General features: G+C 44.6%; 2 protein-coding genes across 20 annotated transcripts in view; one reads left to right on the top strand and one right to left on the bottom strand.

Annotated features, from left to right (window-relative positions):
• Positions 1-18,315, bottom strand: part of Atad2b (ATPase family AAA domain containing 2B) — a 168,161-nt gene extending 149,846 nt beyond the window's left edge. For 3 of the 19 annotated variants that reach the window (XR_015453239.1, XR_015453238.1, XM_087216622.1), the window contains exon 1: positions 6,909-7,571. Coding sequence is in view for 9 of the 19 variants with exons in the window: in XM_087216622.1 (XP_087072748.1) it covers positions 6,909-7,124 (216 nt within the window). In the remaining 10 variants the exon portion in view is untranslated. Of the gene's footprint in view, positions 1-6,908; positions 7,573-9,557; positions 9,705-10,109; positions 10,466-17,099; positions 17,155-17,604; positions 17,919-18,151 lie in introns of those variants that run through there. The other 16 variants (XM_087216623.1, XM_087216630.1, XM_087216614.1 and 13 more) reach the window with 12 other exon arrangements.
• Positions 18,085-18,399, top strand: part of Ubxn2a (UBX domain protein 2A) — a 29,236-nt gene continuing 28,921 nt past the window's right edge. The window contains exon 1 of the mRNA XM_087216640.1: positions 18,085-18,253. The gene's annotated coding sequence lies outside the window, so the exon portion shown is untranslated. The remainder of the gene's footprint in view (positions 18,254-18,399) is intronic.

The following is an 18,399-nucleotide window of genomic DNA, read 5'->3' as shown; positions in this document are numbered from 1 at the left end:
TTTATTGTACCCAAAGTAAAGAAAGTACAGTGCACAGAGGAGACTAAAACAAAATTTATAAGCCAGCTTCAGTGGCTTGTGTGTGTGATTCCAGCTTCCTGGAAAAGTGATGCAGGAGGAAGTCAGGCTTAAGGCCAGCCTGGGCAGCACAGAGACTATAGATAGATAGGTAGGTAGGTAGGTAGGTAGGTAGGTGGATACATAAGTAAATTGACAGATAGGGATAACTGATGAGAAAAAGATCCTCAAAGAGACAAAAGACAGAACAGAACACAGAAAAGGAACACTTCCCCCAGTTAGGTTAGGAAGCATAAGGATGCAATCAATCTTTCCAATTTCCTTAATAAGACAGCCTTTTTGTCTACTCTTTTTTAAAACAGTACTCCAGTTTCCACAAGAAAGCTTAGAGGTGCAGTCAATTTCTTTTTCTTTCATTTATAAAAGAATGCACAGAGGTAGCAGTTACCATGGCTGCAAAAAACAAACTCAGACTGTTCTTTACTGAGAACTAATACAATTCTACAAAGTCCTAAAACATGCAAAATGTCCTAAATTTTTCTTAAGTATCCCAAGAAGAAGCAAGGATTACACATTATGTCTAAGCAATCATTAGGAAACACAGAAATAAAAAAAACACATAGAAGCAACTAGATGGCTAAGAAGTCATAGAAAAATTTTTAAAAGACCCTATGAATTATTTTATTTATTTTTTAAAGTTTCAAGGGTCCTGAGGGTATTTATTGCTGTTTAATTCGTTTCGGGAGTTTTTTTCCCCTATTTTTATTAGTACACGTTCCTACTGATAATTTAAAATGCACTTTTCTTCCAAATAAAAACTTGGTGGTGAGGGCCAGGGATTTAGCTCAGTGATGCTGAAAGTGCAAGGTCCTGAGTTCGATCCCGGGTACCGAGAAAAAAAAAAGAAAAAACTTGGTGGTGCTTGCCCATAATCCCAGCACCTGGGCTGAGGCAGGATTGAGGTTCATGACCAGCTTGGTCTACACGTGAGATATTATCTCAAAAAGATCAAAATTTAAAAATCTGAAAGGCAGTTTTCAGCCTTTTTGGGGGAAACCAAGGTCTCACTGCATAGTTTAGGTTGGCCTTGAACTCACTGGGTAGCCAAAGCTGGCCTCAAACTCCTACCTCGGCCTCTCAAATACTGGGATTACAGGCATGTGCTACCATGGCCCCTAGTTTTCGCTTTTAACCTAAAAATATTACATTCCTTAAAATGAAAAAGAGACAATGTGAGTACTGAAAAATGTCACATGCTTGGAAGTTAGATAGAACCAATCCCATGCTACAGCACTATCACTGTGACTTAGAAACTACATTTTTTTTTTTTTTTTTGAGACAGGGTCTGGCTATACGTAGTTCAGGCTATCCTTGAACTCACTATGTAGCCCAGGCTGGCCTCATACTTGCAGCAATTCTCCTGCCTCAGCCTGACTGCTGGGATTACAAGTGTACACTGCCACGCTCAGCATCCACATTACTTTAAAGAACAGCTTTCACTTTCCTCTCATTGATTTATTCATTTATGTTTATATAAGTGTGGGCGGGGAAACTACTAGGAACTAGAAACTACTATTTACCTGGTAAGATTGTTACAAGGATCAATGTGGCAATATAAGTAACAAATACTTACTACACATTTACAACCTGACACTGGATATAGACTCAGGTAAAGATACTTATTAGGCTTAGTAGGAGTAATATAATTGTATGATCTCATTCATTATCTTCAGTGATTCACTCCTTCCACAAACATTTATTAAGCGCCTATTTTTGTGTCAGATACTAAAGATACTTAGTAACAACACAGTCCTCACCTTCCCAGCCAGCAAGTTCCAACCTAACTCCTTCAATCAGTCCTAATGGTTTAAACACTTCACACTGTTACAGAGTACTTCTTTAGCCTCTTTGTAACGGCAAAATCTATAAAAATTTAAAATACACACAAGCCTTTCACCTCTATATAGGTTGTTTTCTGATACATTATTTATAATGATAAAAACATGGAGACAGCCTGCACACCAACAGAAAAAAAATAAGTAAATGATATGATATAATAAAGTACAGTATTAGAAAGCCATCAAGAAGAGCCATATGAAAGAATGTACACAATACAGTTAAGCAGAAAATCAACGATCAGAAACACTATTCAGGCAGGAGTATCCCAAGTCTGAGGCCAGCCTGGGCAACTTATCGAGATCCTGTCTCAAAATGAAAAATAAAGGCTGTCATACCAGCACTCTGGAAGCTGAGGCAGGAGAAATGCCAAGAGTTGAGGCCAGCTGGGGCTACTTAGTGAGCTCAAAGCAATAACAATAATAAAGAAAAATAAAGGCTGGGGAGATAGCTTAGTGCAAAGGCCCTGGGTTCAACTCCCAATACTGCAAAAATAAAAATTGAAATTGTATATACCAGGTGGCGCAGTGCTTACCTATAACCCCAAGTACTCCAAAGGCAAGGACAGGAGGGTCACAAATTTGAGACCAACTGGTTAGACCCTCATAACAACAGTTTTAAAAGGGCTGAGGTTAACTCAGGCTAGCATGCACAAGGCCAGAGGTTTGATTTCCCAGTACCAAAAACAAAAAAAAGTATACAGGGTATGATTCTATTTCTATTTAAAAATACAGACATAAAAAAAAAAAAAAACCATAAGCAACCCATATATGCAATGATCTGGAAGGATGTACCCCAACTTTAGTGGTTATCCCTAGGAAGAATGAACTGGAAAAATTAGAAAAGCATGGAAGGGTCCCCTGTGTATTTATGTGCTATCACAATTTTGAAATAACAATATTTTGCCAGAGCTGAGGGCGAGTCTTCCATAGGGATAGGCCTGTGGCACTGTGTTAGAACACGTGCCTATCAGGTATTAGGCCCTATATTCAATCCCCAATACCAAAAACAGTCTTGCTTATTCTTTCATCTCCAAGGTCTGGCGCATAAATTCATTCAACTATAGCAATGTAAGACACTTCTAATTCAAGCTGAACTGCTACTTCTAAATATTTTTTATAGCTTTGGACAAATATCACCGCCCCCAATTCTCCCATCTAATAAATTCAGAGGGTAGCCGGGCGTCGTAGCACACACCTGTAGTCCCAGCACTCCAGAGTCTGAGGCAGGAAGACTGGGTGAGTTCAAGACCAGCCTGAACTATACAGCAAGACCCAGTCTCAAAAAATAATAAAATAAAATAAAACAAATTCAGAGGGTAAAGTGACATAGTTAAGAGACTGACCCAGGCATAGTAGCACTCTGGGAGGCTGAAGCAGGAGGATCCGAAGTTCAGGCCCAGTCTGGGCAACCTAGTAAGACCATCTCAAAATATTTAATTTAAAAAAAAAAAGACTGGGTATGTAGCTCAGTGTGAAGCCCTTGGGTTCAATTCCCAGTACTACAAGAAAAAGGAACAAAGACAAAGCAAGGAAGGAAAGAAGGAAGGAAAAAAGAAAAAATTTGTAATTAAAATAAAATACTTTTAATTTTTTTTTCTGGCACCAGGAATTGAATTCAGGAGCCTGCACTTGCCAGGCAGGCACCAGGCCATTGAATTACAACCCCGGCCCTTCTTTTACATCTTTAACACAAAAACCACCCACAAGCTCACCAACTTGTGCTGCCAGTTTTGTTCGTACAAATACCTTAATAAGCTTCTCCTACTGTGCCATGCATACATAAACTTCTTATCAATGTGTCACTTAAAAAGTACAGCTCTGCACTGGGTTGTTTTTTTTTTTTTTGCTTGCACAATCAATATACAACACTCACCCTAAGTGTAAGCACTGAGGTAGTTGTGAAAGAAATGAACTTGGCAGCAAATAACTTTAAGGTTTTATCTTCTCACAAGTGTGAGACATAGCACATGGACACCAAAAGGGTCCACAGAAGCCTACTTTAATAAGGCTAAAGACTTGTTTTCGCAGTGTCAGCAAACTTCTCCAGCATGCCATCAAAGGTGCTACTAAAAATGGTTTCCTTACTTATCAGTTTAGGGACAAAATTTTCTTTAAAGCGCCAACATGTACATAATATAAGTTCCAAGGGGCCGGGGATTTAGCTCAGTGGTTCCGCCACCTGCCTTGCAAGCACAAGGACCCGAGTTTGATCCCTGGTACCAAAAAAGAGAAAAAAACTCAGGTCAAATGAGTTCCAGAAGGAATGAAAAAGAAAATTAAAAACTGAAGAAATAATGAAAATAAATTTATCACAATCAAAAAATGAAAAACCACAGGGTATGGTGGCAACGACTGTAATTCCAGCACTCAGAAGGCTAAGGCAAGAGGATTGAGGTGAGTTTGAGGCCAGCCTGAACTACACAGTGAGTTCAAGGTCAGCCTAAACTATATAGCAAGACTCTGCCTCAAAAAAAAAAGAAAAGGAAAACCAGACTGAAAAATCAAAAACTTGCCAAATATAGTGATAAATTTCAAAATGATACAAACTACCATAGAAAATAGTATGAAGAATCCTCCACAAACAAAACACAAACAGAACCAGCAATCTCACTTCTATTTACCCAAAGGAACTGAAATCAGGAAAGGGGATGAAGAGTTGGGAGTGGTAAATTCCTATAACGTAAAACTAACTGGAGAGGAAGTACTAACCACACTGAAATCAACCCACTTCAGGAATATAAAACAAACCTGCTTCTTTTTTTTTTCCTGGTGTTGGGGACCGAACTCAGGACCTTCTGCTTGTGAGGCAGGTGCAGTGCCACTCAGCTAAATCCCCAGCCTGGCTGCTTCTTGAATGTGTATTCCATAAACTTAAATTCAGAATTACAACTCAACTTGTTCTAAAGCTCCAATCACTCAGAATATATTAGAAAGTCTCTAAAATCTGAGACACTAAATCATTCCATCATCTACTACAGGCATAACACAATTTTTTTTTTAAACTGAAAAAAGTATTCCAGAATGAATCTTCAGTAGCCTATTATTTATGGACTTTTAAAACAAAAATGGGTTGGGGATTTAGCTCAGTGGTGCCGCCGCCTGCCTCGCAAATGCAAGGTCCCGAGTTCCAGCCCTAGTACCCAAAAAATTAAAAAATAAAACATTTTAAAAGGGGCCGGGGATATAGCTCAGTGACACCGTGCCTGCCTCACAGGGGCAAAGTCCTGAGTTCGATCCCCGGTATCACCAAAAAAGAAAACATTTAAAAAGGGTTCTTAAAACATTTCCTTAGTATGTTCTAGAAAGAGCTCTAATATCTTTCATTGTAGCAATTTAAAAGCTACCAAATGTTCATCTCTACACTGAATTATTGATTCCTTGCCTTTCAATATCTCCATAACAGCTGCTTGACCTTATTCCTCAGGGGTAAGGACAGCATGATATCCATGAACTCATTTAAAATGGGACCACAAACTGATCTAATTGCTTCAGACGAGTCTGACGCTGCTCTAAGAGACTAGGGCATTCATGGCTCGATACAATTATAAGCTTACACTCTAAATATTTTATTTGGACTCAATTATACAGGATAGACCTTTTCTTAGTTATTTTAAAATATGAAAACATCAGTAAGCTAATAAACTTGTATATGTTTAGAAATATACCTACAGAAACCATAGTTTTCAGAATTAAAAGTTTGCACAACTTTCAGATTTAGCTTTCTTAATTCAACCTTGAGGATTTTTAAGTTCCTACTTATTAAGCAGGATGTTTTAAAAAATACTTTCCATATTTTTAGCAAATAAGGCCAATAGCTATTTTCAGTGATCTATTTCAGAGCAGTGATAAAATATTTCTATTACATGTACCCAGACCCATTCTGATTGGTGTCAAAACAGTGTGAGACACAAAGAGAAAAGGCACACACAAACAGCAATCTTGTAGACCCCTAATGAATCTTAAATATTGCTCCCACCCCATAATAACAAAATGATATGGATTTAAAGGAGTATCTTATATAAACAGCATTTTCCAGGCAACTTACTCTTAAGTAAGTTAGTCTCTTTCTAGCCTTTTCTCTAAATTCAGAACCAATCTCATACATACTTGTCAATATCTTTAAAGTAATAAATCTATTCTAGGTTTTTAGCATTTTACACTGTAGGTAATAAAATTTCAAGATCTTTCCATCATTTTTTGAAGAACTAAATCATCACTTCTTCAAATGCCACTTTTGCAGGTGTACGACAACGAGATGTTAATTCACCTTTTGTAAATTATTTCTCTAACAAGCAAAATGTAGACATCAAAAAAACCACACAAGGTAGGGACTTTTCCTTCGACATGCTCCGGCGAGCTGAACGCTCCGGTCTCACCGGAACCTTGGTTAGCTAGCTGTCTGGTTATTCCAGTACAGTTCCACGTTTGATCTCTCCCGCCTGGAGAGGCGACAGCGTTGGTTTTGTTTTTAAAGTTAGTGTCAGAGCAGCTACAAACTTTTTTTTCAGCATCCTTGTCTGGCTGCCAACTGGAGCTCCGTTCACTTCCTCACCAACTTGAACCACCCCCAAACTGAGAGTACGCTGGAGTTAAGACAGCGGCAGAAACTGACACACTTTCAAGAAGGGTTTGACACCGCAGAAAACTTTCACTTCTCTTTTCCAGCCCTTCCAACACAAGGATTCCGGCCCTTCACTCTCGCTTCCCCTGAAATTCCCCTCTGAGGTAGGACAAGGACACAGAAAGCAGATTGTTCTAAAGCCCCGAACAGGACCCCAAAGCCCGCTCCCCTGGACGCAAGTCTTGTTCCTTACACAAAAGAACTGTGCCCGCGGCCCCTCGGCAGTGCCACCCTCCGCTGCACCCGCAGACCCAGTCTACAGCCGCCTGAGCGGCGTCCGCTGGAGGCTTCCTGCCCCCTACCCGGCCAGACAAAGCCCGGGCGGCCCGGCCGGCGCTTGCAGCCTCGGGAAGCGGGCGCCGCGTTCTTACCCGGGCCTCGTCCGCGGCGACCCCGGCGCCACTGCCTCCCCCGGCCTTGGCGGCCGGGCAGCTGGCAGCGCGGGTCTTGGAGGAGCGGGTCCGAGAGGAGATGAAATGGCTGCTGCCGCCGGCCGCCCCGGGCTCCGCTCCGGCCCCAGGCCCAGGCCCAGGCCCGGGAGACTTGGAGCCGAGAAGCCGCAGGGAGCTCTTCCGGGTGTTCACCATGGCCCGGGGCGCGGACCGAGCCCGCGCCGCGCCCGGAGAGCCGAGGAAGGCGGCCCGCCGGCCGGACGATCAGGCCGGCGGAGCTGAGGCGGGCTGGAGCGACGAGCCGGCCCGACCCTCCGGAGCGCGGACGAGGGCAGGCGGCAGCTGGGCCGAGGAAGGGAAGGCAGCGCCAGACGGCCGCGGAGCGAGGCGGGAGCGATCCTGCAAGCCGGCAGCACAGACCCTCCGCCGGCTTCGCTCTCCTCAGCGGGATCTGAGCGGAGCCGCCATTTCTACCCTTTCTCTCTCGTTCTCGCTCTCGAGCTCCGTGCGTCAGGGATCCAGCGCCGAAGGGCAGACGAGACCGCTTCCGGCCGCGGCCACGGCGAGGCGCTGCGAGGCCGGGTAGCGCTCGCTCCCTTCCCGGCTGCTCGCTTCACTCCCCGGTCTCCATCAGCCCCGCCCCGGCGGGTGTCACGAGCGAGCCGGCGCGACGCTCTGGGCCGGCAGCTCGATGGTCTCTCGCTCGCTGGCTGGCCGGGCTGGGGGATGGGAAGAGCCAGGCCGGCCGCGGGCGAGCTCGGGCGTGCGACCTGGTCTCGCAGCCCCGCCCCGCCCCGCCAGGCCCCCAGCCCCGGGCACCGCCACCGCGGCGGCCTGAGCTGAGCGCTGAGCAAGGGGTGGGCGGCAGGGCACCGCTGACGAGGGCGCGAGGCGCGGAGTTACCAGCCCAGAGCTACCGAAGGCAAGACCCTGAGCTTGAGCTGCGCTTTCCGTGGGTGAAAATGAGAACGACCGCGGTGATGCAGGGAGTGTGTGGCAACTGGTACACGGTCAGCTTACGGAGAAAAGGGAGGACACGGCAGCACACTGCAGGGTCGGCCCTACAACCTTGCATCTCAGCTTGTAAAGAAGGCCAACTATTTCTTCCATCCAAATGCCGCGTTGATCACTGTCCCCCACCCCGGCCCGCAGAAGAATTAAAAAGACAAAAACCAGAACCCAAAGGTCAAAATTTGTAATTTAACTTACAAATTAAAAAACTAAGTTACAGAGCTGGAGATGTAGCTCAGGGGCACCACGCTTGGCAAGGTCCTGAGTTTGATCCCCGGTACCGAAAAAAAAAAAAAAAATGGTCAGTGCATTAGAGATAGCCTGTTTATTCGGCGGAAGTTCTTCCTCTTTATTAATAATTATTGAAAACTGAAGACTCAGAAATTCCTATAAAAATCATCGAAGTTAGACCATCATAGACATTCAAGCTCTCAGTCATTAAACATCTCAGGCTATCCTGGCTTTTCCTCACGATAGCCCACCCTCCTCTCCGGGGTGTTCCTTTATCTTGCTTCTTCCTCTTACTTGGCCCAAGCTCGCTCTGCAGAGCCACTTTCTCCCCGACTCTGCACTTTTACTTTCTCGAATAACCTTGCCCACTACTTTAAAATTTTTTTTCCTGTGGGAACCACAGGAATCCAGAGGAGCAGGTGAATCCTTCTTATAATAATTTCCATACCACTCCCTTGCAGCACTCACCTACCACTTCCAGCCAGCCCCTAATGCATGTGGACACACCATAATGGAAATAGACCTGGATCTTCCTAGCTCACTCAGCTATGACATTATTGGACAGAAAACACAATTTTATTTCCGGCAGGAGAACCTGTTTCTAGTAGTCTATGAAGTATGAAGTTCCTAAGGATATGGGTGATGTGAAAATAACTGTACAAAGGGGTTGTCTTTGTTTTTGTTTGTTTTTAATAGGCCTAAGAAGGCCAGGTTAGCTTTTGGGTTACTATAACTTGTACCATTTACTATCAACAAATGTTTACTTTACTTTAAACCCAAGTAGTGTTAGGTACTCTCATGGACCAGGAAATGGAGATTTAAAAGAGAAAAAAAGTTCTGGTCCTTAAAGAGCTGATAGACATGAAGGAAAGAGACAGACAAGAAACCCGTAAAGTGCAACGCAGTGTGATAGAAAGGATGAGTCACAGACCTAACTCAACCAGGAATGTGAGGAAGCCTCCTAAGATGTCAGGATCCCAGGGATGCTTCCCAGGGAAGGAAATATCACTGATAGAAGAAAGGTGAGCCAGGGATTTAGCTCAGTGGTTTCGCTGCCAGCAGGCACAAGGACCCTCGTTCAATCCCCGGTACCAAAAAAAAAAAAGAAAAAGAAAGACAGGTTTCAAAGAGTTTGGAAAAGTTGTCAAGTTTTCATAAGTATATGCTAGAGAAAATAAAAAGTTGACAAAATAGTTTTTAAACTCATTCTGAACTTCTGAAGAGAGGATGGGGAGCTGGGCCCAGGGGCACAGGGGCACGGGGCACAGGCCTGTAATCCCACAGCACTCCGGAGGCAGGAGGATCGCCTGCCTGGGCCACCAGTGAAACTCTCAAAACACAAACTAAAGGGTAGGATGGCGGATAGCCCAATGGCAGAACACTTACCTAGCATTCACTAGGCCAGTGGTGGTGAACCTATGGCACTCACAGCAGCAGGCTTTGTGTCACTGAAAACTCCAGGGCTGGCGATTTAGCTACATGGTGCCACACCTGCCAAGCAAGCACAGGGTCCTAAATTCAATCCCCCAGTACCTGGGGAAAAAAAAAGAAAAAACTCTAAAAGGTTCGTCATCACTGCCATAGGCCCTGAATTCTATCTCCAACACCAAAAAGGAAAAGAAAAAAAAAGTACAAGAGGTAGAAACTAAAGAATACTCAAAAACTAAGCCACACCAGGGCTGGGGATTTAGCTCAGCAGTTTTGCCGCCTGCTGTGCAAGCACAAGGACCAGAGTTCGATCCCCAGTACCTAAAAAACAAAGAAAGAAAACAAATATTTCTAAAAAAAAAAAACTAAGCCACACCAGAAACCCAGACAAATAAAGAGCTAAAGATAACTTTTATTTTAAATGCATTTGCTCTTCCCAGGGAACTCTACCTTCCGTTTTCTCTAAATATTTAAAGAGATACAAAAGAAGCTAAGCTTGGTGGCACTCACTTGTATCCCTGCACTGTGGAAGGCTGAGGTAGGAGGATCATAAACTGGAGCCCAGTCAGGGCAATTTAGCAATGCACTGTCTCAAAAGAAATTTAAAGCTGCCAGGCATGGTGGTGCTCGCCTGTAATCCCAGCACTTGGAAGACGGAGGCAGGAGGATCACTGAGTTCAAGGCCAGTCTAGTATACACAGTGAGTTCAAGACCAGCTTGAACTATCAAAAAAAAAAAAAAAGAAAAGAAAAACATTTAAGGAGGGGGAAACTGGGAGTGTTAGCACACACCTGTAATCCCAGCACTCAGGAGTCTGAGGCAGGAGGAGCAAGAGAGCTAGTTCTAGGCTAGCCTGGACTACTGTGAGATCCTGTCTCAAAAAACTACCCCCCCAAAAAAAAACCAGAAAGAGTGGGGAATATAGGGCTCTCCATTCAATCTCAAGTACTGAGGAGGAAAAAAAGCAAGAGTCAGATAAAATATTTACATATTTCATAAAAATATTTTAAAATATCTCAAACTGAAGATTCTGTACTTCACCTAACCAGATATACAGATGGAAATAAGCATATGAAAAGATTTCAGTGTCCACAAACCATCAAAGGTAGCTTAAAACCATGAAAACCTGTAGCCAACCCACCCAGCCAGCCTAGTTCCAGGACCTAGACCCGCCCCCTGACCCAGGGGTGAACCCGATGAATGACAAAGGTCAGGGAGTCAGTTTATCGAGGGCAGCCAGGGGGCTCCTGTTTCTATTAGGCAGAGGAGCCCCCCAAACCTGGCTCATTTTGCCTTTATTCACCCAAACACTGGGTACAAGCAATGAGAGCAACATAAGATTCATCTGGTTTCCGATAGCCATTAATACACACTCAGGGAAACAACTTCAGCTGTCTTCACTTTTCCTTAGAACTTGCAATATGCCATCACGACTGAGTGCAGCCTTTCTCCTTTGTGCTCACAGAGGAGACTGATTAGGCCTCAATTCTCCTCTGGTCTCTGACACAAACGCTGAGGCAGGAGGACCCCAAGTTTAAGACCACCAAGGGCAATTTAGTGAGAATGTGACTCAAAATAAAATTACAAGGCGGAGAATGGGGGAAATGAATTTGGGAGCTTATCTGACATCATATATGAAAATAACTCTAAATGGATTTAACAACTAAGCATCAGAACTAAAACTATAAAATGCAATTGGACCAAGTGTGGTGGCACAAACCTATAATCCCAGCACGCAGGAGGATGGCCCCAAGTTAGTTCAAGGCCAGCCTGGGCTGACTACATATGGAGACACTGTCTGAAAACAAACAAACCCCCCCCCCAACAAAAAGATATCCTTTAATTTTCACCAGTGCTGATATGCCATATGAACCCGTTAGAGGAATCTAAATTTTACCTTAAAATATTTCTAAAAGACAACCCAAACAATATGTTAAGATGGTAGGACACAGCCTGGGCTACATAGCTAGTTTAAGCCCAGCCTGAACTACACAGTGAACTCTGACTACACACCCGTAATCCCAGCGCTTGGGGGCTGAGGTAAGAGGATCACTGCAAGTTCAAGAAACCAAAAGTTGGGTCGGGGATTTAGCCCAGTGGTTCTGTCACCTCACCTGCCTCGAAAGCGCAAGGACCCGAGAGTTTGATCCCTGGTACCAAAAAAAAAGAAACCAAAAGTAAAAACAAAAAACAAAACAACCAAAAGATGGTAGGCCATCACCCACAAGACAGACCGAACAGGGGACAGACCCCTAATACTAACGGTGACCATGATTAATAAAAGGGGCTCACTGGGAGTGGTGGCACACACCTGTGCTCCCAACCCTGGGAGGCTGGTGCAGGAGGATTGCCAAGAGTTTGAGTCCAGCCTGGGCTACATATGAGTTCAAGGCCAGCCTGAGCCACATAGCAAGTCCCTGTCTCAAAAAAAATAAAAGGGGCCAGGATTTAGCTCAGTGGTGCCGTGCCTGCCTAGCAAGGGCAAGGTCCTGAGTTCGATCCCCATTACCCCCCCAAATAAATAAATAAATAATTTTTTAAAAGTAGTAGTATATTTCTTTCTCCCCGCCCCCCAACAGGTGTGAACCAGGGATCGAACTCAGAACCTTGCATCTTTGAGGCAGGCACAGTGCCACTGAGCTAAATCCCCAGCCCCATCCTTTATATTTCAAAGTGCCTGATATCCAGATATGATTATAATAGTTAAGGTTAAAAGCTACTGCTCCCACTTCAATGCTGGTGTAACTGACCTTCTGGGTGTTCAACAACTGAGGCTTGGAGACCAAAGCTAAAGAAGACAACTGGACTAAGAGGACAGCTAACATTTTGGCCCTTGCCCTCCAAGGTCAGCCAACACCCAGGGCATGCTGGGATCCCTGTGAAAGGATCCTACGACTCTGGTGAGTCACCCAAGCTCCTGAGCACAGAGCTTTTTAGATCCCAGAGGACGAGAGTCAACCAATCTGCATTGTGCTAAAAGGAGGGTCACTTAAAAGGTCTTACTTTTGTTTTTGTTTTTTGAGAGGTCTCCCTATATATTTTAACTGACTATGTAGCACAGTCTGGCCTACAACTCAGAGATCCTCCTGCCTCAGTTTCCCAGAGTGCTGAGATTACAGGTGTGGACCACATGGGGAAATCTGCAACTTTTCAGAGCCACTATTCATGAATAATCTACTTTTAATTTCTGGCCCCTGCTTGTTTAACATGTTTATAAAATGAAGCTCAAGGATCAGTGACTTGCTAATGTCCTGTTCTCTTTTCCAGACTATCAATAACCAAACAAGGAAACCATCTTCCTTTGACTCCTTTAGATCAGTCCTTTTGATCCCTCACTGGGCAAGACCAACACCCCTCCTCAGCCTACAGCAGTTATAAGAAGGTGGACACTCAGACTTTCTACAAACCTTAGGAGTAGGGCATCAAAGACTCAGGTGAGGATGAGGTAAAAGAAAGAGAAATAAGTAGAGAGAGCCAGGTATAGTGGTGCTCGCCTGTAATCCTATCACTTGGGAAGCTAAGAAGAGAAAATCTTGAGGCCAGTGTGAGCTATGTAGTGAGTTCAAGGCCAGCCTGAACTACACAGGAAGACCATCTCTAAAAAACAAGACAAAATGTACTTTTAGAAAGACAACAATGTCCAGGGCTCAGCCAAAGTGTCATCTAGGGGTGTCTATATTGGCGTTCCCTTTGTTACCAGGTTTTGGAGTCCTAGACCTTCCTTCTAGAGGTGATTTCTAGATTCTTTCTGCTCTGAGCAAAGAAGTGTTCAAGACAAGCACAAAAGGTAACATGGTCTTACATTTAGTAAAGACAGGAAAAGAAACAGGCCCTGCAGAGCAAATTTGGGCCAAATAAAAGTAGGAAAAGAAGTCCACCCTACAGGAGCACAGAATTCAATGGCAACTGTCCTTTTCGTATTCCCCGCTCCTCAGGCCTAGGTCATTCTATTGAAAACCTGCTCAAGTTCTCCCAAGAAATCCACGTGCAGGCTTTGGGGACTGCTCCGTGGTGTGTCCTGGGTCTGTGTAGTGGACAGGCAGCCTGTCAAGCCCCCTGGGATTTTCTACTTCACAAGACACACCCACTTTCCCAGCAAGTCTTCCCCATGTCCTAATCTCCCGCCTCCTCTTGGCTGATTTAAGCTCCTCTCCCTCTAGAACCATATACCCAAAATTTCTCAAGAATACTGAAAGTCCATAAACTTGCTTAGTTCTTTTTAAAAAGGTAAAAACAAAATAAAATAAAATTTTAAAAAGTGGGCCGGGGATGTAGCTCAGTGGCGCCACACCTGCCTCGCAAGCGCAAGGTCCAGAGTTGGATCCCCAGTACAAAAAAAAAGTAAAGAACACAGATAAAGACACAGGTTGAGAGGCCGGGGATTTAGCTCAGTGGTTTCGCCGCCTGCCGCGCAAGCGCAAGGACCCGAAATCGATCCCCGGTACCAAAACAAAACAAAACAAAAGACACAGGTTGAGAGAATTCAAAATGCTTAAATTATCCATCTGGGAAAAACAAAAGAAAAGAAACCTGGGTTCATCCCTGTAAAATGGGTCAGTACCCACTGGGGGGGGGGCAACCTTTTCCTGGGGTTTCCACCTCCTCAAGTGAAGCATAAATGTCCCCAGGTCCACAAAATAATGTGCCTCTCTCCAGGGACGACACTCTATCACTTTGAGTGTATACTTTCACATCTCTACACAATAAATCCTTCCCAAACCTCTTACAGACCAAACTTGAAAATTCATTTTCAGTGATGAGAGTCAGTGAACCTGCAACTCCTTGTGCAGGAGGGAGGTGTAGGTTCCTTATCGCGTGTCTGGTGACTCTCCTCCTTCAGCCTCCAGAGAGCTGGGATTACAGCTATTGGTCACGTTTTTTTGTACTACTGGGGACTGAACCAAGAAAGCACTCATGATGTCCCCAGCACTCTACTCCCCCCACTTTTTGAGACAGGTTCTCACTGAACAGCACTCAGGTTAGCCTTGAACGTTCCGTATCTATCTCAGCCTCCTGATATTACAGACATGCACCACCGCATTTGACACGGAAGGATTTCTCTTTAAATTTTGTACATTACACATAAATCAGCAGAACAGAAAACCAGGCCTAGAAACGATCTCAGCATTGATGGGGATTTGATGTATAAATTGGCATTACCAATCTGTGAGAAAAGAGCAGACTGTTCAATCAATTGAGCCACCAGCTTTATCCGTTCCACATGACACTACATAAGTAAACCTAGATCTAAATCCAAGATGTCAATTTGTTTTTCTTATTGAATAAGACTGGAGGATTTAAAATAGATTATTCCCTGAATATACTTGGTCAGGCTAAGGAAGGATAGAAGAAATATAGGCAGAAAGAAAAATAAGGAAAATCATAATTAAAAATTGTACTTTTAGCTGGGCATGGTGGCACATGCCTGTAATCCCAGCACCCCAGAGGCTGAGGCAGAAGGATTGCCTGGAGTTCAAGGCCAGCCTGGGCTACACAGTAAGACCCTGTCTCAAAAAAAACAAAAAGAAGCAGCAGCAAGATATATCATGCACAGCTGCAAATTCCCTATGATGAGTGTTATCATTACGTATGTCTAAAATGTACCAATAAAAGTCTTGCTATTAAAAAACAACACATGTCCACTCCAGACTATAATGCACCTCTCTCCATTTTAAAGGGCCTGCACTCTTAAATTCTGCCTAGTAAATCCTTTTATACCTCTTATGATGTGTCCTGAAAATCCCTTTAATGTGATGGAAACCTGCAACCAGTCCCATAGGTGGGGTGAGTCAAGGCTCTCCATTTCCGAATTGGGGACCTCTTTGGACCCTGTCCAGTGACAGAAGTAAAACTATATTCACAGACGACATGATCTTATATGTAAAAATCCTCCAGAATGTATTTTTAAAACTACTAGAGCTAATAATGAATTGAGCAGAATCACTGATATAATACCAGCAGGTAAAAATCAGTGGTATTTCTAACTAACATTTCCAGGGCTGGGGATTTAGCTCAGTGGCACCCTGCCTGCCTCACACGCCTCGCAAGTGCAAGGTCCTGTTAAATCCCAGGTACCAAAAACAAAAAAAAAAAGAAAGGTTTTTACAATGGCATAAAAAAATAACGAAATATTTCAGAGTAAATTAACCAAAGAGGTAGATTTATACACTGAAAATTACCAAACACTGCTGAAAAATTTAAAGACCTAAGTAAATGCAAAGACACTCATGGTCACAGATTGGAAAACATTAATATTATTAAGATGCCTTGTAAGTGCAAGGTCCCGCGTTCAATCCCGAGTACCAAAAAAAAAAAAAAAATGCCATTATTCAAACTGATCTACCTATTCAATGCAATCCCTGTCAAAACTCCAATAGTTTTTTGTTTTACAGAAAAGAAAACCTGATTTAAAATTCCTAAACCAGGTGTGGTGGCACACACCTATAATCCCCCATACTCGGGAGCCTGAGGCAGGAGGATTGCTATGAATTTAAGGCCAGCCTGGGGCTACATAGTGAGTCCAAGGCCAATCTGAGCTACATAGCAAAACCTTGTCTCACAAAATTAAAAAAAAAAAAATTCATATAGAATTACAAGGGATCCTGAATAACCAAACAAGCTTAAAAAGAGCAACGTTGGAAGTGTTACACTTCCTGATTTCAAAACCTACAACAAAGCTACAGTAATCAAAAGAGTACCACACTGAGCAGGAGGTAGCTAAGAAAATGGGAAGAAAGAAGGGAGGCTCCACCTTGGAGCCTGCTTTCTGGGCTAGATCCACCTTCTGAGTTAATCATGGCCCAGGACCAGGGTATGCAGGTGTAAATACAATGGCAGAAAGCAACCAGGTAACCCAGCTTATCCACAGCACGCCTCAGGGCACACGCCCAGAGGGCTTCAGCAAGCCTCCTCCAACTCCAGCCCTAAGTACCAGGTCAGACTTCAGATTAAACTCCCTTGGCCTTTGATGCCATAACAGTTCCTCCAAAGGCCATAAAAGGTCAAAATCTCCACTGCCCCGGCAAGAGTTGAACCTCAGATCAGCCCCTCAATCCCACCTCAAACTCTAATGCTCTAAGCCCTGGACACCAAGCCCCCTCAGCCCATACTTTCAATTTCAAATAAATCTTTGATCTTGCTGATGCTTTTGGGCATCCTGCTCAACTCTTTGTTCAGGACACCAAGACCCTGGACAAGACCCCCATTTGATAACAATACTGTATGATACTGGCAAAAGGACAGATGAACAATCAATAGAATCAAATCAGAATACATCTATGGTCAATGATTTTTTTTTTGAGACAGGGTCTCACTATGTAGTTCAGGCTGCCCTCAAACTCACAGTGATCCTCCTGCCTCAGCCTCCCAAGTGCTGGGATTACAGGTGTGCATCACCACGCTTTAGCTAGGAGTGCTATTTAGAGAGCTGAATTCATCATGGGATCTTCAAATAGCTGAAAACAGGAAATTTGTTCAAAATTTGTTCAAAACTGCCCTTACCAGGAAGCAATGGCAGGAGTCTGTGGAAGTCCCTATCTCAAACTGAGTCCTGGCACTGTCAAGTGAAAAAACAAATCCTAATTTAGGCAAGTCAAAATTTTGAGATTGTTTGTACTATTGTAAGGAAGTCCTGCTACTGCAACAAGGTGAATATTTAACTGTCAAATAAAAAAAACCTTAGGGGGATGAGGATGTAGCTCAATGGTAAAGAGCTTGCCTAGCACACATAAGGTCCTGGGTTCAATTTCCAGGGAGAAATCTAGATTTAGGTAAAGAGTGAAGCAGAAAAGATTATTCCAAAAAGAAAGAAACTAGTGGGCAGTGGGAAGGAGGCACTAGTGCCCCAGGGGAGACCGCCCTGACTATGAGATCTACACAACTGACTCACCGGTTAGACAGAAAAGGGCTCCCCTTTAACGGAGGTAAACAAGGTAAAGACCTGAGGCAGGAGGAAGAACTGGTCGGTCAGCGTCTGAGAGGGGTGGAAGAAAAAATTGCTTCCTACCTGGGCTGAGCGTGGGTCCGGGTTTAAAGGAATGAGGGGAGAGTCGCTGAAGCGAAGTTAGGTCAAGACGGGCCGCTGTTACTCTGACTACAGCGAGAGCGATCAATCACTTAGGAGGCAAAGAATGGGAGGTGGGGCGGGGCGTGGCGAGGCAGGTCAGCAATCCCAGCACTCCAGGAGGCTGAGGCTGGAAGGCTGCGGCGACAAGTTCCAGCCCATCTCGGACAACGTAGTGCCGACTTCAAAGAGAGGGAGAGAGCTCACTGCGAAGTCGGGGGTTCGATCCCCACCACCAAACTAAAAAAAATTTTTAAAAGCAGGGCTGGGGATTTAGCTCAGTGGTTCCGTCACCTGCCTCGCAAGCGTAAGGTCCCGAGTTCGATCCCCGGTACCAAAAAAACCAGTTTTTAAAAGGAATTTCTAGGGTCTACATCTGACCTTGTCATGGATAAGCCGGGGGTACGGGGTGGCCCCTAAATCCTACGGGGAAGGGTGGGCCTTGGATAAACCCTTTCAGGAGCACAGAGGGGTGGGGTAATTGTTTAACCGTCATTCTCCGGACGACAGCGTCGACGTCAAGTTCGACGGGCCCACCACGAAGCGGGGAAGTCTCTCCACGGGAACCGTCGGAGGCTGCAGACGCGCAGAGGTAAGGACGTGGACTCCCGAGTTCTCGGGCGAGCCCACACTAAGCTCCCTGCGTTTCCCGCGCCCTCGGCGGCGGTTACTAGCAGGTGCGCCTGCGTGAGGAGGCCCGGCCGCCATGAGCGCGCAACTCGAGGCCTGAGGCTCCCG

Source organism: Heterocephalus glaber, unplaced genomic scaffold, assembly GCF_053883595.1.
Source record: "Heterocephalus glaber isolate CG9 unplaced genomic scaffold, H.glaber_assembly_v1.0 deba00001457, whole genome shotgun sequence".
In the NCBI taxonomy this organism is placed as follows: Eukaryota; Metazoa; Chordata; class Mammalia; order Rodentia; family Bathyergidae; genus Heterocephalus; species Heterocephalus glaber.
Note: the sequence above shows the minus strand (reverse complement) of the source record. Positions and strands in the feature narration are given on the sequence as shown.